The sequence below is a fragment of the Juglans microcarpa x Juglans regia genome, chromosome 2S (genome assembly GCF_004785595.1).
Source record: "Juglans microcarpa x Juglans regia isolate MS1-56 chromosome 2S, Jm3101_v1.0, whole genome shotgun sequence".
Lineage (NCBI taxonomy): Eukaryota > Viridiplantae > Streptophyta > Magnoliopsida > Fagales > Juglandaceae > Juglans > Juglans microcarpa x Juglans regia.
The window spans coordinates 34370364-34383093 of NC_054597.1; the positions used below are offsets into that span (position 1 = coordinate 34370364).

The window sequence follows — 12730 nt, forward strand, 5'->3', positions numbered from 1 at the left end:
ACTGAAGCTTAGCGCAACAGCAGAGCTCACGCGGGCAAGCAATCGGCTCAAGAGATGCACTGCTTGGGGAGGAAAGCGCAAGACGCGCACTGCAGGACCTGGACGCGAACTGCAGAAACGGGAACAAGCGCACTGCAGAGGCGAGACCCACTCACCGCGAACGCAGGGGCTGGAGACGAGCTCACGCTGAACCGCTCACGCACTCACAGCACGGACTCAAAACGCGAGGCTGCAGACATGGAACGCGGATCTGTGCTGGGCAGACATGGACAGCAGCACGCATGCACGAAGTGGAACGCGGGGGCAGAGACGAAACGCACAGCAACAGAGACGAAACGCACAGCAGCAGGGACGCATTCACGCAGAGATGAAACGCACGAAGAGGAGCTCAAAACGCAAATGCAAACCTGTGCTGGAGAGGCAAAACGCAGAGTATAAAAAGAAAGGAATTTTTGGTGCGCCGTGGGGTGATATTATTTTTGGATTTCATCTGTGTTTTTCGGGGCACAATTTTTTTCTTTCGGTTTCACCTTTTTATTTCCGCAAGTTTTTGTTCTTCTTTAGTTTCGGATTTCAGCATCTTTAAGGGATACAGTATATTTTCATTCGGTTATTTTCCTTAAAAACAGTAATTAGTGATGTTGGATTTTAATCTTCTTGAACATTTTGTTAATCTAGAGATGATAGGCTAGATTTTCAGCTTGAGATTCAATGAGTAACCCATGACTATTTGGGATTGGATTCTCTTCAACATTTAGTGCTTTTGATGATTAACTTGATGGATTATATTTCAATGTGCATCTAGAAAAGATTAGAGTTCTTTGTTCTTGGTTTAGATCAATTGTAGACGTAAGGCACAATTGATACTTGAACAAGTAACATGACTTTGATGTTTTTCTTTCATTTTTCTATGATTGTCGTATAATTCATCAAGTAGTTTTATTAAAATAAAAATTGTGGTTTATTGCTATATTATCCGATCATGATCTCTAGGAATGAGAGAATGGTTGAAAGAAAATGAAAAAAGAAATAAATCCATCACCAAATTAGTGGGTGAAAATTGCATCCCAAGTATTTGTTTAATTGTTTCTTACAAGTTTACGTCAACTTCCGCACATTTTCTTTAAATCTCGATTCTTAGCAATTTTAGAAAAAGAAAAATAGATTCACTTTTATTTTCAGCTTTACTTATGTTTGATCATTCCGAAAATCTCACTCATAATTCATTCCACTCTCTCTTAGTAAATAGCCCCATTTAGATGTGAATATAGTTAGCGGTTAAGTTCTAAAATTTATTCTTCTTTTCTTTTTATTATTTTTTGTTCATTGCTAGCTCATTTAGTTTAATCTTTTCTTGTCATTTTAAACTTTCGTGTCACTCTAAACGGTAATATGTTGTCTTGCGAAAATGAAATGTTTGCTAAATTTTCATTGTCCATGTGAATTCGATCTTGGGATTTACCCTTGTATTACTTTGACAGCTTCTACGCTTGGAAGTCAAAATTAAAAGCTGATCAGGAGGCGGCGCCTCTGCCCTGGTAGTAGAGCTTGTATAAGCCTTTTTCATGTTAGGTAATCCCGCATAGGATTGCCATTTCTTTCCCACTCGCGATGCCTGAATGAGAGCTTTTTAAATAATTGGTTTATCCTCATCGGCCTTAATTACTTCACCTGGTTAATGGTGGCTAGCTTTGCGTGCTTCAGGCAGAATATGAAGTTGGTAGCTTCTCGTGAAAGATGAAACTCTGTTGGCATCAAAGCGCGATGTTTGGAAATTGAAGAACTCTATATACAATTGGTGTGTGCAGTCGAAATGCAATCGTCTGACAGTTGGGTCACACTCTTTTCTTTTCTTCCTCCCACTTCTTTTTTCATCTTCTTGTTTTCTTCCTCTTTCTTTCTCGTCACTGCTTTTTTAATCTGCTCGCTTTCTTCCTCTTTCTTTCTCTCGACTTCTTTTTTCTGGTAGCCTGTTCTCCACGAGATTGGAGACCACCACCATTCTATACAAATTTCAATTATTATTTTTCTTTCTTCTTTTTATGCTTTGGCGGTAAGTTGTTAACCCACAACATACACACTAAATCAACATCCTACAAATAAAAATAAGAATAATGGGAAGAATGAAAATTTTGCTCTCACAAAGATGCTTGAGATAAAATCTATATATGGATAACGGACTAGTGTATGAAGAAAGAAAAAAAAATAACTTATCCAACAAATGGATCTATTTAAAAATCTTAGACAAAAAACATAGAACCAGCCACAAAATAATTGATCCCAGAAAAAAAAAACAAGGAAAAAAAGAGAGACGAGAAAGAAGAAATTGAAGAAAAAGAAAAGATTTTGAAAAAAAAGAAAGAGAAAGAGAGAGGTCTGATTTACTTTTGTCATTTTTATTTTTTTTATTCCTCACGTTTACTTGCCGTTTGAAATTAGAAATTTTATTACTGTTTCTTTCATATGCTTTTTCTAGAATAAACCCGAAGTGTGATCATAACAGGAATATAATTAATATTTCTAATCTCTCTCTATGAATCTTTAATTTTTTTTAATGCTGAGGTGATCTTAGATAATTTAAATTGATATGTGAATAGTAATATTTTATGAATCCTATTAAGACGTGTTTCAATATAAATAAATTGAAATATGTGTTTGAATGTATAAAATAGATTGATCTGAGTTTAACTTTTTATAAAAAATTAAAAAAGTAGTGATTTTTTCAATAATTAATTTGAGATAGATTGAGATGATATTGAGATCTAAACATATCCTTAATTGTGTGGTTTGGCGTGCAATGTGCATTAATTGGAGAGCCTATTTTGGTGTTCGATGCTGATTGCTTCGATAAATCAATAAATAAAGGTGGGTTAAGTTAATTCTGATGGATAGAGTTGCGGTTTAGATAATGAATTAAGATGAGATGAAAGTTAAAAGTTGAATAAAATATTATTAGAATATTATTTTTTAATATTATTATTATTAATTTGATATTTGAAAAAGTTGAATTGTTTATTATATTTTATGTGAAAATTTAGAAAAGTTGTGATGATAAAATGAGATGAAACGAGATGAAACACTTCTAATATCCAAACGGGGCATGATGGGACAACCACTTCAAGCTGGATGTTTTCTAAACTATCATCTAAGATAGCATTTGGATGTTGAAATAATCTTATATGATCTATGAATAGTAATATTTTGTGGGTCCTGTTGAGATGTGTTTGAATTTAAATATATTGAGATTTGTGTTTGAATGTATAAAGTAGGTTGAGATGAGTTTCATTTTTTATAAGAAGTTAAAAAAGTAGTAGGTTTTATCAATGATTGATTTGAGATGAGTTGAAATGTGCTTGCCAATTAAACATAGTTGGCCTTGTTTGTTTTTTGAGATGAGATGAGATGAGTTGAGATGAAAGTTGAATAAAATATTGTTAGAAGATATTTTTTTAATATTATTTTTGTTTTGAAATTTAAAAAAGTTGAATTGTTTATTTAATGTGTAGAAATTTGTGAAACTTGTAATAATTAGAAGGGCTGCAGCACCTCCCCTGAACAAAATATGCACTCATGTTTACAGTTTATTTGTCTGGAAACAATTTCCATCTTATCACATTTCATCTCATCTCATTTCATTTTATCTCATTCCCAAACATCATTCAAATATAAACACTTTCAAACTAATTATTACAACTTTTTAAAACTAATCATTACAACTTTTTCAAATTTAAAAAAAAAACAATTAAACTTTTTCAAATCCCAAAACAAAAATAATATTAATAAATTCTACTTTAACAATATTTTGATTTTATAATAGTTTTTATTCAAATGTTTCTCTCTCATTTTTCAAAACTCAATAAATATTTAATTCTAGAAGTGGGGCCAGGCAACCCCGCCAGCACATGTGGAGGCAGGGGGTGGTACGGCCCCACCCCCTCCCCATCCCCCGTCTTTACTATATATAAATATAGTAATAGTAATATGTTTTAAGTATAATTGTTACTTATTACGTTGTGTAAGTTGTAGTGTAATAGGGTGACTCTTTTATAGATTGCTTTGAAAATATAAATCTCACACTTGAGTAATATGTGACTCTTGTATTGCCTTGGTAAATCCTAAAATATGTACTAGAAAATTTTAAAACTATATAGTTTTTAAATTATAGTCATATTTATAAATTTAAATTTATAATTTGAGTCCAAAATGTGTTTTTGATCACTTTTGGATCCATGAATAATTTTTGAATCTAGTGGGTTGTAGGTAATAATTGAAGTGGGCGGGGGGTGGGGTAAGAGGTCTTGCCTTGCCCCTGGCACCGGGGTGGGGTATCCCGCTCCTGAAATTGCGGGGGCGGGATCTAGGGGTGAAAACTCCACTCCTGCCTATGCGGGGCGAGGGGCGAGTAGAGGACTACCCTGCCCCGTAAGGTGCAGGTAGCACACCTACTTAACTCAAACTATATTATTATTATTCACAAATTATCTTACTATTATTTATAAAATTTTAATCTCATCTCATTTTTCGAGCATTCCCTTATAACATAATCATTTATAGAACAAAGTTATTTTTATGCCAAATGCTTTCAACAACACCTTAATGCTACAAAGTAAGTCTGGTTAAATTTCCAAACAAGGTACAATGGTGAAATTAAAATTGCTCAAGCTTTGGTAAGACTAAGATTAAAGCCTCTGGAGGATAGTGGTTTGTACAAAAATATCCCTTGGAACCAAATGTTTATCGGGCTGTTTTCATTTCTCTCACTTTCTTAAATTTATGACTATTAAAAGAAAAAAAAGGAAACTATTTATGGATCCAACTAACTTTTGAGCTTTTTAATCCTCTTAAAAAGGAATGAATGTATTTTGGCGGTTGGTGTGCTTCGCTGGAAGTACTAAACGGGTGGTCCCAACCAACAGTGTCAATGCCCCTCTTGGCTCTTTGTCCTCCATCTATAGCAAAACATAACACCCCATCATGTCAGCTCCGATCGCTTTGGCCCCACACCAAATCTCTCTCTCTCTTTCTGTGGGAAGGCAAACGGATCACCCATTGAGCAGAAGGCCAAGAGGTTAGAGGAGGAGGCGAGAAAATTCGCTCCATCGCAGTCATGGCGGTACCAAATTTCTACAAAATTATCTACTTTTAAGAATCTCTCTTTCTTTAATAACCTTTTTTCAATTACCGATCCGTATGTCTGTTTCGTTATGTTTGATCTGCGTCCAGTGCTTGCAATTAACTTTATTGTCTCTTTATGTTGATTGGGGATAGAAAATTAATGTATGCACAATGTTACCTGTGATTTTTGTTGTTAGAATGTGTGGCGATCTATTTGTCAAGTTGTTTTCTATACGTCTTAATATGTTAGTGGGTTTGTGTTCTCTCGTAGTTCTTTCAATCGCGGAATTGCATCCTTAATACTAGGTTTTGGATCTAGACCTTGGAGTTGATTTTTACATGTCAATGTGCAAATATTTCATCATCTTTGCGCTTTTGCTTGTGGTTTTATCTCTCCGGGACAACTTCCTTATTGTTCTCACTTTGTCCTTTGCGTGATTAGTATAATTTTACCGGTTCCCCAAACCTTTGTGATACTATCTTTAGTATTTCCGGCACTTTTTCTTTTATGTAAGCGAACCAACTCATATCAATATAGAAAATGCTATTTGTATTTAAGAAAAACTTACAAAAAACTTATTTCTCCGTGTTAGTTATTGATATGCTGTAAATTATGAAATTTGAAATTCAATTTGAATTTGAAAACAAATGAGTCTCGTAAGTAAAATTGTAAGTAAAAACTGTAAGTATATGTAGCACTACTCATCAATATATATATATATATATGTTGCAATTACCATATTATACTGTCTATCAAAAAAAAATTTCCATCTTATGCAATATCGAGATCCTACATCAGGGATTGGACAGATTATAATGGTCAATTTCCGCCTCTTTCCTTTCCCTTTGACAATGATCTCTTGATTTTATGTGTTTATGTTATATATCATGTTCCGTTATAAATATTTTTGGAAGCATCTCTGATATTGTCTTGTACGTGTTTTAAAAAATACGGTTAGCTTAATTAGGATCCCTGTGTTAATGCATGTGATGAAGTACAGCACCCACTTTCTACCTAGCTAGATCTCAATGACTTTGTTGGTTATAGTAGGTTTTCCTCTGTTTAATATGGAAGCGGCAAGAGTCAAGCGTGTGTAAGACTATTGCATTTTTTTTATTGCATTACTCGTACGTCCTAGCTATCATATGGTCAAATTTTGAATCTCCACAGAGAAGGGGTGGACCTCTGCCAAAGTTTGGTGAATGGGATGTCAACAACCCAGCCTCAGCCGAGGGATTCACTGTAATCTTCAACAAGGCTCGAAATGAGAAAAAGACAGGTGGCAAGGTTGACTCACCACCAAAGGATGAATCAAAATATAAGCACGGATCTGTTCTTGGGAAACCTCATCCTGTACGTTGCAATCTTTCATATTTCTTGTATTGGGTTAACAGTCTGATTTCTCCCTCCATCCATTCTATGCTTTGAGCCTGTTCATTTTGTACAGTCATGCCATGCCTTAATTCCCAATAAAAGCTGGAGGATTGCGTACTTAGGCTGACAATTTAAGATGTTCCTTTGAACTTTCATTATCATAAAAATATTCCATTGCTTTAGAACGTTCTTTTGTTATAATTTAAATATCACATCCTGCATAAAGCTGTAAAATTTACATCGTGCATTTCACTATTTCCTGATTTGTGGCCAAGATATTGTCAATTTCTCAAAATAGATGTTGAATTTGTTGAAGACTGCTACTTATTATTCAAACTCACACATTACGTGTCTAGGGATTACCTTTTTCACTCCCAAATTTTCTTTAGAATTATTTACGATTTGCTTACTTATCAAAGAAGAAATACTTTCAGTATGCGCAATATTTAGCATCAGTTTTAAATGAACCTAAAGTATAATTACATTGATCATATCAAACCTGTGGTTTTAAAGTTTCTTGCATCTGTCGACTAAAGGCAATGGAAATCTACAATATTTACACTTGGGACCTATTTATGTGACCAACGTGAATCCTTGATCTGAATTAATATGCATAAAATGACTTATTTATGTGTAAAAAGTCAAACGTATATGATATATACATGATTTTATGGAAATAACGTTGTTTTGTGGGTTTCTGTTGCTTTTAGTTAATGGGTCCGATTTCCAAAGTGCACTATAAGGATCCAACAAATTCTTAACTTCTATGTTGTTTTTGACACACAGTCCTCAACAATATTCTTTTTGATGCACTATAAGCTTTCTTTTTGCTATTTCGTACATAAAATCCAAATCCACAAGTCCGTGGAACAGCTGTGCTCACATTTTAGTTAGCTTCAATTGATTCAACATCTTGCTTCACACGGCTGCTGTCATGTTACTGATACTGATCTTACTTTTTGCCTAAAGTCCACTATTCCACCTAATATCTTTCTTTTGTTATGGTACCATATATCATGTTGCCTACTGACTGATAGCCCTGCTAATTGATTTTTATGGCTTTCTCCCGAGGCTGGTTATGGATGACAATGATACGTTCATGCTTGAGGAAAGATGTCTTGGAATTTCTTTGATGGTACCATCATTTTGAAGTTTATGGGTTAATGTATTGCTTTCAATTTGATTTTTACAGCAGAAAAAATGGTTTTGTTGCATACAATCTGCTTATGCAGAATCATGAGGCTTCTTTTACCTCATAATAACTTGAACAGGAAGACATCGACTTTTTGTACTGAGCCCATAATACATTCTAGAAGACTGGAGCTGTATCAGGAGCTATGATGGATCCTAACTGGAATCTTTCAGTGAAGAACGGTGTTGTATTATGTTGAGTATGCTGGCCAATTGTTATCGGTGTGATGCTTCACTCCTTTATTGAAATTCAATGACTCGATACTATTACAATTTTATTTTATTTGAGTGGATTTGGTTTTATTCTAACTACTTCCGGACTTATACCTAATGAGGCTCAATCATACTTCTCTTTTAGTAATGTTTTTCATAACCTTTTCAATCATCTGCTATCAAAATTCAAGGTTAGAAAGTTAATTATTAGCTAGTTTTTTTTTTTTTCTCTTTTTATCGCCTATCAATTATTTGATGTTGCATTACGGATTATAAAACAATAAGGGTTAAAATGCTTGTGAATATCATTTTTCTAATGTCTTTGGACTTTACAACATTTAGGTAACATTAATTATATATTGTAGAACATACAGGTCGTGTCCCTCTCAGTGAATTGCAAAGCATGCAGGCGGTTTCCACAACTGAAAGAACAGTGATCTAACAGAAACCATTTACGAAGTTACTTGATTCCTATCTCGACCATAAAAGCCCTGTCTGTTGTGAAAACGATGCAAAAAAATAAAGTAAAATAAGAAATTAATAACACGACTTAAAAATTTATATGGTTCGGCAACATGTCTATTTCATAGAGCTACAAAATATTTTATTATCTTGAGGACTATAAAAATATATTGTGAGACGAAATTACACTATTCTAGACAGTCATACTGTTCATAATAAACATATTTATAGGGTTATATGATGGAAATCCTAATTTTTCAATTATTGCGTTATTTGCTTGAGCGAGGTGTCGGGCAAACCTCAAGCGAACTCTCTGTCTGATGTTCGATCAAGCAACATGTCAAGCAAGTAAGAGTGTAACCAGACCGGTCCGGTCTGGATTTGGACAAAATTTAGGACTGAATCGGTATGCACCGGTTTTGCATTTTCGAAAACTGATTACACACCGATTACCCTCCTAAACCGGTATATCTGGTTTTACCGGTTCGGTCCGTTTTTCGGTTTTAATAATATTAGTATTAGGGCATAAAATGTAATTAACATACTAATGTATACTAATTGATTAAAGTGAAATGTAATTAATATACTAATGTATATTAGGTCATAAAATGTTATTAATATATATATTTTATGTTTAAAGCATATGATCAAATAAATTTTCATTTTTAAGATTAAAATTATATATTATAAATTATAATAACATTATTTTATATATAATTATAATTTATATAATTACATATTATATATAAAAATTATATATAATATAAAAAATATTATATATAATATTAAAAAAATTAATTTAAAATATATAATATAGTAAACCAGTTTGGTCCGGTCCTAAAAAGCATAGAATCGGAACCGAATTGGTACCGGCCGGTTTTGGAACTAAGGGAACCGGTCCTAGATCAGATCGGTCCAAAACCGAACCGGTTCCACTGGTTCGGGCTGATCTGGTCCAGTTTTTCGGTTTGCCAGTTAATTTTCACATCCCTTAAAGCAAGTGTTGAGTAAACTCTCTATTTAAGCTTCTCTCTAGCGACCTATTGTGAGAGTGTCGAGCGAACGTTCTGTCTGGCATTTCTTGAGTCACAAAATGGGCCGAAAGGTTTCTCGGGGCCCCCAACGAGTATCGGCCCAAGCCTTATTAAAAGTCACTAAAAAATCGTAACGAATCCTTGTCAAATCGGGTCATCAAATCAGACCACCACAAGAATAAACCAGACTCCAAAAATCCAAAAATCCAAAAATCTCCCACTTGAAGACTGGTACAACCAACACATCATCATCTGCCCCCAAAACTGAAATCCTCCACCTCTGCAACTCATAACCCTTATCTTCAAGCTAGAGGACCAACTGAAGTTGTGCTCAACTTCAGTTCCTCACGTGCAGTGCCCTCAGTCAACACATCTGCAAGATAACTCTTAACTCTCATTGTACTGAGAATATCTAGTCTTGTACAAACCCTAGTATACATTAGAGAACCAATAGTTGAGGCCTTATTCTCTGACTTAGGCGACTGATCCCTCATTTTACTGCCATCTTGATGAGAGAGACGAGATTTGTGATTTAGGAGATAGCTGTAAATTTGAGGGATGGAAATAGGATCGGGTCTGTAGTGAGATTCGTGACTAGAGATTCGTAGTTTGTACCTAGACCGGTAAAAAGATAAATGACAAATTCAGAGTCGGGGAGAGGGTGGCCTGTAGCGCCAAGGGAAGATGCAAGATTTTTGGCCTTGTTAAAGTACTCAGGCATGGAGTTAGAACCTTTCTTTAATGTGGCCAGTTGGTATTTCGTATGCATGATATGAGCAGAATATTGGGAAGAAAACAGGTTTTGAAGAGTGGACCATATGTTGCGGGAAGTAGAACAATCAAGAACTTGAGTAAGAAGTGACTCAAAGATAGAGAAAGTGAGAGACGAGATGATGAGTTGATCTTGAATGAGCCATTGGGAGTGAGCAGGATTGGGTTTGTTATCAATAATGAGTGGGGGAGCAAGAATACTACCATCTACATATCCAGAAACTTGGTGGCCTTTTAGCAATGGAACTATCTGAAATTTCCAGAGTAGGTAGTTTTCGAGAGTGAGTTTAAGAGTAACAGAATGGGAGACAACGGTGGTGATGGAGGAAGGAACGGTGGGAAGGGAGGTCGACATGGTTAAGTAGGCGTGAGTCTTTAGGCTTTGATACCATGTTGAATCTTTGAAAAAAAGATGTGCATGCTAACTGTGTGTGAAAATGCCACACAAGGAAAAACAGAGACATGTGATGCCGTGAGTATTCCTCTTTCTTCATTGAATTCATTACATAGTGTGTGTGCCTTTTTATAGACACAAACCAGCCAATACATAATATAACTTCTAATGGAAATGTGACACCTGTACTAAAATGGTTACAAAAATATTCTAGAATTTCTATGGAATCATTATTTCGAGTCATGCTTATTTCCTTCTTGTCTTGCAGACTCTATAGCCTCAATATTGAGGAATGTCAAAGTACATTATGGGGCGAAATTATATTGTTCCAAACGGCCATACTGTTCATAATAAATATATTTATAGGATTACACGGAAACTCTAATTCTTTAATGAGAAAAAATTCTAGCCGGTCGTGTTGTTTTTCCTAAAAAAAAATCCTCCAATGGGTAGGTTCCACATAGGCCTTCTATTTGGCTAACCATAGGACCACACACCACAAGATCGAGGACTTATGCATGGCGCTCAAGGTTTGATTTTTATAGCAACTCTCTCGGTATCTTTTCTAGGTCATTTCTGGCATAAATCCTTACAACTTTATAATTTGTTTGGACATTGTGGGCTTCTTGTTTAAGCTTCTCACAAAGTGGAAAGATTTTTATGCAACTAATCCAAAAAACTTGCACCAGAATAAAATGAAAATGATTTGTGCCAACAAATCCTTCATTAATGGGGAAAAAGGACTAACTTCACGTACAAAACTCTTCAAACATTATGCACTCTTGAATCCCTTATATCTCTCTCTCTCTCTCTCTCTACATTAGGAAAAACAATGAGGAGAAATGGGATAACAAACAATTAAGGATACGACAAGTAAAAACTGGAATTTCTGAAGATTACTGTTCTGCGAATTACAAAGTACCCAAAGCCATTTCCAAAGAAGAAGATGAGTACTAAAATACTCAACTGCCACCTCACACCTTCTCATTACTATATTAGAAAAATGAAAACCTTATAACGCTTCTTGCCACAAACAAGTTGTATTCTTCCATCATACTCTCTTTCTTATTTGAAGAACGATCACTCTCGACATAATCTATTGGATATTCTTTAGAGAAATTCCCAATAATCCCTTCTTTCCGAGCAATCTGATCTGGTTTACACTCATTTGAAAGAGCAACAGGCCCACCAAAATGGAACAAGGAAAATCTAGAGCTACCTGTATACAATTTGGGAGGATTATTATTTTGCCCCCTTTCATTTAATGGTGCTTCTTTTGGATGCGGTTCGGCTCTGACTACCTTCTCTAAATTAGCTTTATTAAAAGATTCTTGTCCTGCACCTGGGTTTTGATGGTAAAAACCCAACGTTGAAAGAGCTTGAAACACTGGAAAGTGTATGACCTTCCCACCATTTTAGTTCTCATTTTTGTCCACTACAACTTCCTAACACTTGGAGATGGCCTCGCATACTATGGGAGGCGTGGGGAAGGACGAGAAAGTATTGTTTTCTCGCAGAAGTTCCAATTGGAGCAATGGAATTTGGGAGTGTTGTTTATTTATTTTAGGCAATGGGATGTGATGAGTCTCATTGTATGTAGCATAGGATAGATGACGTAGTCGGATTTTATTGGAGGCTAACTATTTTGAAGTGGAACTTTTCTTCAATTATCACGTTATTTGCTTCAGTAAGGTATCAAGTGAACTCTCTGATATTTGCTCGGGCAAGCGTTGAGCGAACTCTCTACCTAAACTTCGCTCGAGCTGTAACGCCCCAAATCCGGGTGACTTGGAGAATTTCTACTTGTCACTCATAAACATATCTCCCAACACATCCAAAGAATAAACTCCAAAAAAAACTTCATAAATGAAAACAATCTCAAATCTTCTCAATAATCTCATTACAAACTCCACACAATTTTTAATGCAATAATAATAAATCAAAGGGGTCCATAACCTCCCGATAGTCATAACAAACCAACTAAATCTTTCATAAATCTTACTAAACTCAAGACATAAATAAAACTCAAAGATATTAAAACTAAGAACACCAGAAGTCCTTCTTCTACCAACATCTCCTCAGCTTAGACACAAACAGCATTCTAATCCAGGTCCTCATTTGGACTCACCACATCATCTGAAAAAATATTATAATGATAGGGGTGAGTTATCAATA

At 35.1% G+C, this 12730-nt stretch overlaps 1 protein-coding gene across 2 annotated transcripts; it reads left to right on the forward strand.

Annotated features, from left to right (window-relative positions):
• The first annotated feature begins 4859 nt into the window (after positions 1-4859).
• Positions 4860-7985, forward strand: LOC121251752 (protein NOI4). 2 transcript variants are annotated; one of them, XM_041151094.1, is made up of 3 exons: positions 4860-5113; positions 6287-6469; positions 7683-7985. In XM_041151094.1, exons 1-3 carry the CDS (start codon positions 5108-5110, stop codon positions 7728-7730), a joined length of 237 nt encoding a protein of 78 aa, XP_041007028.1. In that variant the 5' UTR covers positions 4860-5107; the 3' UTR covers positions 7731-7985. The 2 variants fall into 2 exon arrangements, with proteins under 2 accessions (XP_041007028.1, XP_041007029.1); XM_041151095.1 differs by having other exon boundaries at positions 7686-7985.
• Positions 7986-12730: the final 4745 nt, after the last annotated feature.

What these genes read in the sequence shown, in the direction of transcription:
- LOC121251752 (XM_041151094.1), top strand. An exon ending in TTCTTGGGAAACCTCATCCT is followed by an intron (nt 6,470 to 7,682) that starts GTACGTTGCAAT and finishes TGATTTTTACAG; the next exon opens with CAGAAAAAATGGTTTTGTTG.